The following is a 12,500-nucleotide window of genomic DNA, read 5'->3' on the forward strand; positions in this document are numbered from 1 at the left end:
GATTTAAGGGTAATAATGACAATGTCCTGGTTTCTGTCCAGACTGTGAGGCACCCACTTCAATTTGATTTAATTTATTCTGAAATTGAACTGAAAGTATTATCTGCAGTTAAAAGTAAAGCTGCCACATAAAAACTGGTGACGCATGTGAAAACAATTTCCCCGTGTTTGCCCTTTAGGCAAATGTTCAGCCTAACATGTACTCACCGTGTCACCTGACTCCGACATGACTGACTATTGGACGAAAGAGGAGGGAATGTTTTAATTAAACAGCTTCAGCTAAACTATCTATTTTACTGCAATACAAAGATACACATCAGTTAAATAACAATATATATATATATATATATATATATATATAATTTTGAATGGTAAAACTTTTGAACGGTACTGTATTTTTCATACATTTACAGAGACAGAGTATACCATATAGAGAGAAATACATTACTATTCAAAAGTTTGAGGTCAATAAGGTCTAAAAAAAAAAAGAATACTGTTGTTCTTTTGAACATTCTATTAATCAAAGAATCCTGAAAAAAATGTATCACCGTTTCCACAATAATATTAAGCAGCACAACTCTTTTAAAAATCGATAACAATAAAAAAATTAGAATGATTTCTGAAGGATCATGTGACACTGAAGACTGGAGTAATGATGCTGAAAATTCAGCTTCACATCACAGGAATAAAGTTAAAATATATTAAAATACAAAACGGTTATTTAAAACTATAATTATATTTCACAATATTACTGTTTTAACTATTTTTGAACAAATAAATGCAGACTTGGTAAGCATACGAAACTTGTTTCAAAAAAATTAATTACAAAAATCATCCTGTCCCCAAACCTTTGAACAATAGCGTGCATATACTGTATATAGAAAACAGCAACATCAGTATAGTCACTTACATAAGGCGGTGTTCTTTTGCTTGCAACTGCATTTGAAGGTGCTATGGAGCTCTAAAAAATATATAATCATCATGTTTATATCACAAAATGCAATCCCAATCAGATCATAACAAACAGTAAACATACTGATCAAATAAATTGTGTGTATCATGTACAATATATCTCTGACCTACAGTGCAATTTATCTACTACTACTCTCTCATATACTGTACCTGCCCTATATTGACAGTGTTTGTGCATATATCTGTCAGTCCCATTAAGGTTTCATTTTTAGGCTACTTTTTACATTTAAATGCAAATCCAAAAATGTTCTTAAAAATGTTTTAAACATTTAGGCCTGGTTTCATAGACAGGGCTTAGCCTAAGCCAGGATTAGGCCATAGTTCAATTAGGACATTTAAGTAATTTTTATAAATGTGCCTTAGAAAAAAACATTACTGGTGTGCTTTTTGAGACAAAACAAAGGCACTGATATATTTTAAGATCAGTCAGTGCAAGTTTCTTTCATTTGAAACAGCTCAGACTTACATTTTAGTCTAGGACTAGGCTTAAGCCTTGTCTGTGAAACCCGGGGGCAAAAGTTTTAATAGAAAAAAAGCATGTTACCTTGCTTACTGAACTGGGAATAAACCCAATGGCTTGAATCTGAACCTTCCCTGATATGGCCAGCGTGTCCACCTTCTTGAGCTCTAACCTGTGCCTGTACTCCAGCAGGTGAGAGCCATTCACTGCCACCTGGAGGGAGTAAAACAAAGCATATCCTTATTTAAACAATACGTTTTTGTAAAGTCACTGGCATTTGAAGAAGAGTGTGTAATTTTTTGCTCCATCAGCATCACAAAACAGATCTGAAAAATACTATTTCCAAACATTTTACATGTATTCTTCTGCCCATTTGATGGATAAACAAACTCATACCAACTCATGCTCGAGAGTGACCTCACCTAAAAGCATGTGAATTAAAAACACAATGGGAAATGGTTTACTGACATCACAGCTCTCACTGGCTTAGAACAACTGTGACATTTTGTTCTTACAACTCTAATATCATAAATCATTCATGTGTGAGCACAACATCTCTACAGAAGCACAACATCTTTATAGAATAATACGGAGCACCGAAATCGACAAGGTGATGATGGACAAAAAATAAGATTAGAGGAAAAATTATATTTCAACCCTTGCAAAGCGTTTGCGTTCCCCCGAGAAACTTTGCATTAGCTCACAAAACGTTTGTGTTACCCCAAGATAACTTTGAGCTCTCTCACAAAAGTATTGCATTCCTCTGAAAAACTTTCATATATGTTTAATATGAAAATATCTTCATATTTTCATATTAAACATATTTCATACAAATACATTTTTTTCCCAAGCTCACATTATTTACATCACCAGTTTGGCTTTCGTTTGCAAGAACGCAAAGTTTCTCAGAGAATCTGAAAGTTTTGGGAGCAAACGCAAAAAGCAGTGAAATATAACTTTTTCTCCATTTTTTTTCTTTTTCCACCATATATGTCATACATGTCCCTTTAGGGGCTCTTTAGAATTATGTAATCTTAATCATATTTCTGAAATAAAATGATGGTCGAGACTTTGACTTTAACTATAGGAGTTAAACTCCTATACCCCATTGGAATTAAATATTGGTAACTGCATTAAGTACAAAAGCAGCAGTATTTCAAATGCATTCATTTCATCTGCAAAAAAAAAGAACATAAATGCAATATCTGCTTTTGCTTGCATGGATCTCTACACCACTATGAGTGCAGCAGTGTGTCTACATAAGTTAAATTTAAGACTTTAAGACTGCCTACTCGTCTATATTTGAGGCAAGGCATGTGGCATCTCAAACAAGTCTATTGTTTTGATCTTCAAAATGTACACTTTGGGGGCAGCTTGCTTGCTGCATATTAAGGAGAAAGTATTTTAACATCCAAAAATGACAAATCTTCACCTTTAACTTTATAGACTCAGTTAAAATAAAGGCCCTAATGTTGAATTATTTGAAACCATGAGAGTTGACATCATATGAGATGCCAATAAACCAGAGCCAAACTGATAGAACTCAAGTTGTTTATAACCTTGAACAAATCTTTCTGCACAAGTATGATGATCTCGAAGGCAGCGCCGTGTCTGAAGGGCATCAGGTAGTGGATGTCCTCTTTTCCCCAGCGCTCCTTCTGCAGTGTGTTACAGACGATGTAGGGCGACCGCTTGAAGCGAGGATTCAAATGAAAGGCCACGTCTGCCCGAGGCTTCATGCTGCTCCCGCAGGTCAGGTCAACCTGAAATCTACAAGACATTTTACTGTTTATCACTGTCTGGACTGGCTGACAAAATCCAAATGTGATTCAAATTATTTTTGTTATATGGTTTCTAACCATCTTGGAAATGCATTATTTCTGCAACTTTTAAAATAACTTGAATGCATTGTATTGTTTTTTGTTCCTTGCGCATGAATGATCTAAACAAAGAATGAACATTTTTTGGTGTGACAATTATTTACATTTTTCACAAATTTTGACTTCCTCAGTTTCAACATGACCAACAATTTTAACAAGCATCTTATAAAGAATACTCTGCTTGGTTAACACAGAGACAACAGTGTTAATAATGATGAGTGTGCTGGAGATATCAGACATATAATGCATGAAGCAAATTAAGATATTTGTTGTTAATAATAATAATAACAATAAATATTATTTCACTGAACATCTTTAAGTCATGTAAAAAAGTGGAAAAATATAAATCCATTGATTAATATAAATATAAATATATAGTGGGTATAGAAAATAATCACCCCCTTTTAAAATAATCACATTTTGTTACTTTGCAGCCTGAAATAAAAACGGACACAGTTTTTGTTTTATCCAGATGTATTTACTCAGTGCAACTTATAACATCCAACTGAAAGATGTAACACCAATATGTCAGAAAAAATAAATGAATAAAAAAACAATCACTGAGTTGGAAAAAGGATCAAAATGACTTGTAAACTCAATCAGGTGTAGCTAATCACCTTCTCAACGGCACACAAAGCCATGCGACTTTCAAAAGCTGTGGTCATTTTGATCAGCTCAGCATGAAAAGAGCTTTCCTGGCGTATTAATTGTCTATATTTTTTTTAAAGATACATAAAATGTTAGCTGTGAATTATGCAAAGGAGACATTTTGTTCTCCTTTATTACAGTTTATGTAAGGCTGAAATATTACCGGAATGGTTCCTGCTAACCAGTGTTGGGGAAAGTTACTTTTAAAAGTAATGCATTACAATATTGCGTTACACCATATTATGGATAGTATATATTATGGAAAGTAATGCGTTGCGTTACTTTTTAAATATGCGTATATAGGGCTTGCTTGTTTGTTTTTAAAATAAAAAAGTTCTATTTTTGGCAAATATAAAAGCCTTTTCACACCAAAAATGAAATGAATAAGCCTCAGGCTGAAGGGAAAGTAAATTTACGTCCGTACAGTAGAATGCAGAAGAAGAAATCTCAACACACTTCAGCAATAAACAAAGACACACAAATGTTTGTCTAGAGTAATTTGTGCTTATTAGTACGGTTGAACTCGATCATCGAAGGTCAGAAACAAAGACATTGGTTAATAGAATGGGATTAAATACATAAAGCATATTTGTGTTGTTTAACATTTATTTATTGCAGGTTTGCGTCATATTCTGAGTTGCATTATTTGTATTCATTTTGAGGAATACTGAATCTGTGTTTGTTTGTTTTTTTTTTGTGAGTGAGATGCATTAATGCATATTCATATTTATTTTAGAACTACATGCAGTAACATCTTCTGATTTCTCTCAACACTGTGAGCATAACTTATTTGAAAAAGTAACTCAGATATTCTCTTGTAAATTAAAAAGTAATGCATTACTTTACTAGTTACTTGAAAAAAGTAATCTGATTACGTAACTCCCAACACTGCTCCTAACTCCCATGATCATGAGCACGATCCCTTCTTTGAACCAACACTGAGCTGACTCGAGCTAAATAATGACACTTTTGTATTTTAAAGCTGCTTTACAACAGAATCTGAACTGTCTCCATAGCTGAGTTTCCATGACTGATTCTGATGCTTCCGTTTATCTCCGTGAAGCTGCTTTGACACAATCAGCATTGCATAAAGAGCTATGACTTGACCTCAAATGCAGTGTTGGGGGTAACGCATTACAAGTAACGCGAGTTACGTAATCAGATTACTTTTTTAAAGTAACTAGTAAAGTAACGCATTACTTTTTAATTTACACTCAAATGTTACTGTACTACCTCCTGTTCCTTCTGTCTAGGGACCGCGGTGTTATTTAACATGAATAGAATCCTTCCTAATCTTGGCCGCTCACCTGTCAGAATCACTGGGTACACTGCCCTGTATGAGCACCATCTCTCCGGGTTGAAGTCCGCCCAGGATGGTACCAGCATAAGGTATCGGCTAGAGGCAGAAATGAAAATAATGAGACACACTTACTCAGTTTGCCCTACCTTATAATTCTACAAGATAAAACCATTCACTTTTCATCACTGCAAAACAGGCGAAGCATTAACAGATGAAATCGAAATGAAACGTGTCAGTCTAACGTTATATGCTAGAAGCATCGACCCATAAGCAAAAAAGTATAAGTAGGGTAAATCTTACTGGATTCATTATTGTTTGTTTCGGGTTTGCGACAGACATATTGGCGACGCTGTTCAGAAAGCCTCTTTATATGCTGTTATTGCGAGTTAATCACCATCAGAGGAAGAAAATATAAGCGCTTTCTGCACTTTCACTTCCGCCTGTGAGAATGACGCATTCAGTAACCCAATTAATACGCTGTGTGAGCGCGACGCGTTCATTGGCCAATCAGTTTTTATGTGAGCGCGACGCGTTTGAGAGGGACGCGTTTAGTGACCAATCAGCACGCGATATGAGCGCGACGCTTTCATTGACCAATCAATTGCGATATGAGCACGATGCGTTCAGTGGGCAAAGTGTCACGTCTCTATGGGCGGGCTCAAGGTGAGACTAGGGCCAATCAGAGTGCAATATATTTAACGTTACTGACCAATCACGGCGCTATTTGTATAGTGACGATTGTGCTGTTTTTCATTCGAAGAGGGAAGATTTCTCTTCCGGGAATGAGAGAAATAATGTGAATAATACTAACACAAATTCAATAATTTCAGATGTTTGCCCGCTTTGTTCTTAACATAAATGATCTCACTTTGTACCCCCACCCCCGCATGAATGTATAAAGAACAATGATAAGAGAGGATGCGTTTCACTTGACGTTAAATCACCCGGTCAAGCCAGCCGCCACCCGGATTCCGCTGCACGTCTGTTTGTAGTATTACGGTACGGATACACAAAGCGGCCAAAAACCTGACGAAGACCTATATTTCATTGGTTATTAATTAAATGTGCCCAAAAACAGGGAAACAAAAAAAAAAATATTAACAAGCATATTAATATTGAACATTATAAAACATGAAGTTATATTATGTTCGAATATTATCCTGTGGAGTTTTCCACATAAATAAAATCTGTTCAAATACATTATAACACTGATTATTTCCTACTTTTTTTCTACATGCATTCTTCAAATTCCTTCAGAGTTAACACGAAAATTTCAATAAATTCTTTTTCAGAACGACCATGTCTATATCTGAGTCAACTTTCCCTGGGTTGTACTGTCGAATTTAGGAGAAAATGAAAGTCAAAGTCTGTCACAATGCATTGTGGCACTGACCATTCCTTGACATTTATACAGGCATTATTCAAATTCCTTCAGAGTTAACATGAAAATTTCTATTCATACTTCTTCAGAATGCCCAAGACTCTGTCTGTGTCAACTTTCACTGGGTTTTACTGTAGAATTTGACAGAAAATGAAAGGGAAAGTCTGTCACAATGCATTGTAGCACTGACCATTCCTTGAGCATTATAGCACTGATCAATTCCTGCTTTTTCTACAGGCATTATTAAAATTCCTTAAGAGTTCGCATTAAAATTTCAATTCATTCTTCTTCAGGACGACCATGACTCTGTCTGTGTCAACCTTCATTGGGATTTACTTTCAAGTTTTGGAGAAAATTAAAGACAAATTATTTCACAATATATTATGTCACTGGTGTGCGTTTCCAGATAACGTGGCCTCTTAGTGCACTAAGAAAACTCTAAAGGTATATCTTAAATAAAGGTATACCATTTCTAGGCGTGTTCCCCGAACTATACCTTTGGAGGTTGCTTACAGGTATACCTTCTTACGTGTGAAGTTACCAGGTGCTGTCCATGAGGATGGAGCTGAATTGGTTGATATCGATGGCTCGAGAATGGATTATTCACTCTATGCAGGGGCTGCTTCAGTGCGTTATGTGAGAAAGCGGTGTTCTTTATAAAAGAAGTGTTGATTTTAAATAAAGACACAAAACTCTTTCCTGTTAGAATGCAACAAAATTGTGTGAAACTTTTTACTTTCACTTTGCAACATACATCATGTCAGGGAACAAAACCAAGAAGGATATATGCCAAGAGCACCTCCCAGTGGTCACCACATAAAACATACAGAAAAAACCTACATGCATCATTGCTTAATAATTTAACAGCTTTTAACAAAAGAAAGAAAGAAAACTACTATGGCGGAGAAAAAAGAGAGAAAGAGGAGAGGCGCCAGCTGTATAGCTCCATCGAGTTTGTCTGACCAACAAGATCTAAAAGCTGCTGAATTTGCTGCTGTGGCAGGGGATTTTTTTTTGAAGAATTGCAGCTTCTTACATAGTAGCTAGGAGACTAAAGTTTTACTGCACATAATGGCTCCACGGACGGCGCCGTCTTTGATTTAGCTCAACCATTCCCTGTATCGCTGCCATAGTTTGACCAAACTCCCCATAACATTCATTCCCTTTAAATAGACTCCTAATTATGTGCTGCCTAATATTTTGCCAGCCGATCTGCCTTTGTATATTATAATGGAAAAATTATCTAAGATGTGCGGTACGCCACTGGTAAAAAGGTATACCTGTAAGCAACTTCCTAAGGTATAATCCGGGGAACACTCCTAGAAATGGTATACCTTTAGTTAAGATATACCTTTAGAGTCTTCGTAGTGCACTAAGAGGCAACGTTATCGGGAAACGCACACCAGTGCTATAATGTATTGTGACAGACTTTGTCTTTAATTTTCTCCAAAAACTCTAAAGTAAAACCCAGTGAAAGTTGACACAGACAGAGTCATGGTCATCCTGAAGAAGAATTAATTGAAATTTTCATGTTAACTCTGAAGGAATTTGAATAATGCCTGTAGAAATATCAAGAAATAGTCAGTGCTAAAATGCGTTGTGACAGACTTTGCCATTCATTTTCTCTAAAATTCTACAGTAGAATCTCGTGAAAGTTGACACAGACAGAGAGATGGTCGTTCTGAAAAAGAATTCATTGAAATTTTCATGTTAACTCTGAATAAATTTGAATAATGGCAGTATAAATGTCAAGAAATAGTCAGTGCTATAATGCATTGTGACAGACTTTGACTTTCATTTTCTCCTAAATTCGACAGTAAAACCCAGGGAAAGTTGACACAGATATAGACATGGACGTTCTGAAAAATAATTTATTGAAATTTTCGTGTTAACTCTGAAGGAATTTGAAGAATGCATGTAGAAAAAAGTAGGAAATAATCAGTGTTATAATGTATTTGAACAGATTTTATTTATGTGGAAAACTCCACAGTATAATATTCCAACATAATATAACTGTATCTTTTATAATGTCCAATATTATGCTTGTTAATAGTTTCTTTCCCCTGTTTTTGGGCACATTTAATTAATAACTGCTGAAATATAGGTCTTCGTCAGCTTTTTGGCCGCTTTGTGTATCCGTACCGCAATACTACAAACAGACGTGCAGCGGAATCCGGGTGGCGGCTGGCTTGACCGCGGTGTTAAATCGAGGCACATGACACGGAAGTATCTGCAAATCCTAAACATCCTCATGACAAACTTCATCAGTAGTTCATACACACTCCAGTCCAAACATGCGAACGCACAGTCTGCTGTTCATAATCTCCTGCATTCTGGGGTGCTCTGCGGAGTTTTATGTTATAGATGATCGGGTCGGGTTAGGGAGAGAGTTTGATGGAATAGGTGGATTAAGTGGAGGAGGAGTAAATTGTGTTCACTTTTTAAATTGTACTATTTGCGTACTGTCAAGAGTTGTGGGTGACTGCATGTTGATTTCGTTCACAGGCCACTTCGAGACTTCTTGTGAACTATGAAGAACCGTATCGGAGTCAGATATTGGATTTCTTGTTCAAGGTATTCACATGCGGTTAAGATGTGTGGCATTTAAAGGGGTCATATGATGCGATTTCAAGTTGTCCTTTCTCTTTGGAGTGTTACAAGCTGATTGTGCATAGATAAGATCCCTGAAGTTGCAAAGACTAAAGTCTCAAATCCAAAGAGATATTCTTTATCAAAGTTAAGACTCTGCCACGCCCCCCTAAAACGGCTCGTTCTAACGCCCCCACATATCTACCTCACTATGTGGAAATATTTGCATAATGCCGCCCAAATGTGCACGCAAAGAAAGAAGGCGTGGTTTCAGTAACCGCAGTTAGTGTTGAAGCAGCCATGTCAGGGAGACACTATGTGTTTCTAGGCGAAAGCAAAAGCACTTTATTTGGCCTTCCGAAAGTAGATGCATTTAGGAATCTTTAAGATTACATACAACAGAACAGCAATGCATTTTATGGACGACCGTTTCATGAACCTAGGAGAGGAGGTAATTCTGACTTTGCTATGACAATCTGGCTCTTCTGAATCAGCTACTGTTTTGTTATTAGTTTAAGTATTTGCTATTGACTGTCAAAATAATGATCTTTTAAAAAAGCATCATATGACCCCTTTAATGATGCACATGCATTGAATAACCAGGTGTGTTGTTATGTTGCCGGTTTGGTTTTATTCAGCCCAACTTTGAGCTTCATTGCACATCCTAAAAGTAGAAATAGGAGGCGATGCTCAAACCACAGGTAATATAAAGTGTCTATGTTTGTTTGTCTTTCTGTCTGTCTTTCTTTTCCCTGCCTGTCTTGTCCGCATCTATTCATTTATTATATCTATTCACATATATAGCATCAAAAGCTATATCTACTGTTGCGAATTCAATACACCCCTTCTTCTGTTTTTGAATGAATAAAATGAATTAAGATGGAACATAAAGTAAAAAGAAAAAGTCTCATTAAAATAAAAGCCTCATTAAAAGAAAGTTATACCTGAAAAGAAAACCTTATTACGTAGTTTGGCGTAATATTTTATTATTATTTCACAGAAAACAATAGTTTAACAAAACATGTTCACTGGTTGTTTGAAAAAAACTTTGTACATGAATCAGTCATATGACCTGAGTCATGTGATGCCAACATGCTGGAGAGAAAAAACAAAAAAACGGAAATTAGATGATTAAGAGGACCCCTTCAAACCCTCATGACTGTCAATGTCAAAAAAAAATAAATAAATAAATAATAATAATTTACTTGACCTTTAATAAGAAGGTTAATTCTTTATTTGACCCTCTAACTCTAGCACTTCCTATTCTATTTTAATTCTACTTTATATATTTATCTTCTTTTTTTTTATTAAAAAAAAAACACTAGCTTTCAATTTTTTCTATTCTATCTACTTGTTTTTCTTTGTGTGTGTGTGTGTGTGTGTATGTGTGTGTATAATATATACATAAACATATAGAGACACATCTTTTTTGACCAATTAATACTAGCACTTACCTACTCTATTCTATTCTATTCTGTTTGCTCTAATTTATTTACAATTAAAAAAAAAAACTTGCTACGTGTACTGTGTTAGGCTAACCGAGACTTGTCATTTGCACCTATATATTGTTGCTCTTTTGTTAGTTTCGACTGCTTCTATTGTCCTCATTTGTAAGTCGCTTTGGATAAAAGCGTCTGCTAAATGTAAATGTAATGTAATTCAGATTGTAAAATGTCATGTGATGTGACTCCCCAAAATCATCAAATAAAATAATAATTCATGATATTTGCAAAACAAATGTTTTATACTTTAAAAGATATACCTTTTGATGCGACTGGCCCAAATTTGAATCTGCCTTTTACAGATCCCATTAGGCTTTAGGGGTTCAAATGCACTGAATATGTTGTTGTTTTTGCATATTGTTTTAAAATGTACTACAGTACACATAGGGAAAAATTGTATTTGCTACTATTTACACTTAAGTGCAAAGAAAATACTGCTATTTTCACTACAAATAGCCCCTGCTTTATATGTATGACTTTTTAATTTTTAATGTTTATTTATTAAATTTTTTCCTTTTCTATATTTTGCACACTCTTAATCTGCATTCACACTGACATTGGTTCAGTTGCCCGAGGTCGCAAGTCTCTGAGTTGTTTTCTAGTAGGTGGTCCTGTAGTATCTAAATGTGTCAGGTGGCGGACTATTGGTAGTAGCCATGCATTTGCATTTCATTTGAGCTCCATCCAACTATCAAACATTGCCAACAATTGCTGACGCTCATGTTGCAGGAAATTGCCAACTCATAGAAAAAAAAGCTGTCAGGTTGCTTTGTCATAGCGAATCACTAGCAGTGTCAAGTGTCAGCCCATTTTTACAGCAGTTATTAATGCAAAAATAAAGTATTAAAATAGAAAAAAAAACAAATATAATAATAAAATTGTAAACAAATGTAATGTAAAAATATATATATATTTAAGAGTAAAAATTTTTAGACTAAAACAAACTCTTGTTAATTGTTAAGTCTCAGCAATTTAGGTTTCCCAGAAACAAAGTTGAGAAACTTTATGTTTGGGTTACTACAGGCTAAAGGTCATTTACTTGTCTGTTTGACAGATGGCACAGAACCCTCTCACATGCACAGTAAGGATGAAGCCAATTTTTTCCGCGGATATGAGTGGTGGCTTATGAGAGAAGCCAAGAAGAGAAATCCAAACATCAAGCTGATTGGTAATCAGTTTGTTTTACACTCCATTTGCCATTTGTATATTATAGGACAGAAATAATATAGAGATGATCACAGATATTTGACTTGATTCCAAGCTTTTGATTTTGAAGGTCTTCCCTGGGCATTTCCGAGATGGGTAGGAGAGGGAACCCAATGGCCTTACTTCTTTCCAAATGTTACTGCCGACTATGTTGTTACATGGATATATGGAGCAAAGCAGCATCATAACCTTGACATTGATTATATTGGGGTATGTATGCTTTAGCTAATAGTACAAATAATTAGGATGTTTTAGAGGGAAACTTTATTTGAACTTCTCTTTTTGATTTTTTCTTCTTTTTTTTTTCCAGATATGGAATGAAAACAAATATGATCCAGTATACATTAAGGTAAAAAAAGTTAATTCTGTAGTCTTTGTTCCAAACAGTCTAACTACATTGACAATAAAATCATCAATATTTCAATCAGTCCAAATGCATCTGTCTGTCATTTACCTAGGTGCTGAGAGATACTTTGGACAGTGTTGGTTATACAAATGTTGGCATCATTGCTGCAGACGGAGACTGGTCCATTGCAGCTGCCATGCTGGAGAATCCATATCTG

General features: G+C 35.4%; 1 protein-coding gene and 1 pseudogene across 2 annotated transcripts in view; one reads left to right on the plus strand and one right to left on the minus strand.

Annotated features, from left to right (window-relative positions):
- The window catches only part of lgals8a (galectin 8a), a 10,450-nt gene extending 4,730 nt beyond the window's left edge, over positions 1-5,720 (minus strand). The window contains exons 1-6 of one of the 2 annotated variants that reach the window (XM_016475322.1): positions 5,560-5,720; positions 5,267-5,355; positions 2,991-3,201; positions 1,516-1,644; positions 910-960; positions 207-233 (exon numbers count right to left, since the gene is read on the minus strand). In XM_016475322.1, coding sequence (XP_016330808.1) covers positions 207-233; positions 910-960; positions 1,516-1,644; positions 2,991-3,201; positions 5,267-5,355; positions 5,560-5,598 — 546 coding nt within the window. In that variant the 5' untranslated portion in view covers positions 5,599-5,720. The remainder of the gene's footprint in view (positions 1-206; positions 234-909; positions 961-1,515; positions 1,645-2,990; positions 3,202-5,266; positions 5,356-5,559) is intronic. The other variant, XM_016475323.1, reaches the window with a different exon arrangement.
- Positions 5,721-8,815: 3,095 nt separating this feature from the next.
- Positions 8,816-12,500, plus strand: part of LOC107679692 (galactocerebrosidase-like) — an 8,801-nt pseudogene continuing 5,116 nt past the window's right edge.

This window comes from Sinocyclocheilus anshuiensis, unplaced genomic scaffold, assembly GCF_001515605.1.
Source record: "Sinocyclocheilus anshuiensis isolate Anshui unplaced genomic scaffold, SAMN03320099.WGS_v1.1 scaffold280, whole genome shotgun sequence".
Classification (NCBI taxonomy): Eukaryota; Metazoa; Chordata; class Actinopteri; order Cypriniformes; family Cyprinidae; genus Sinocyclocheilus; species Sinocyclocheilus anshuiensis.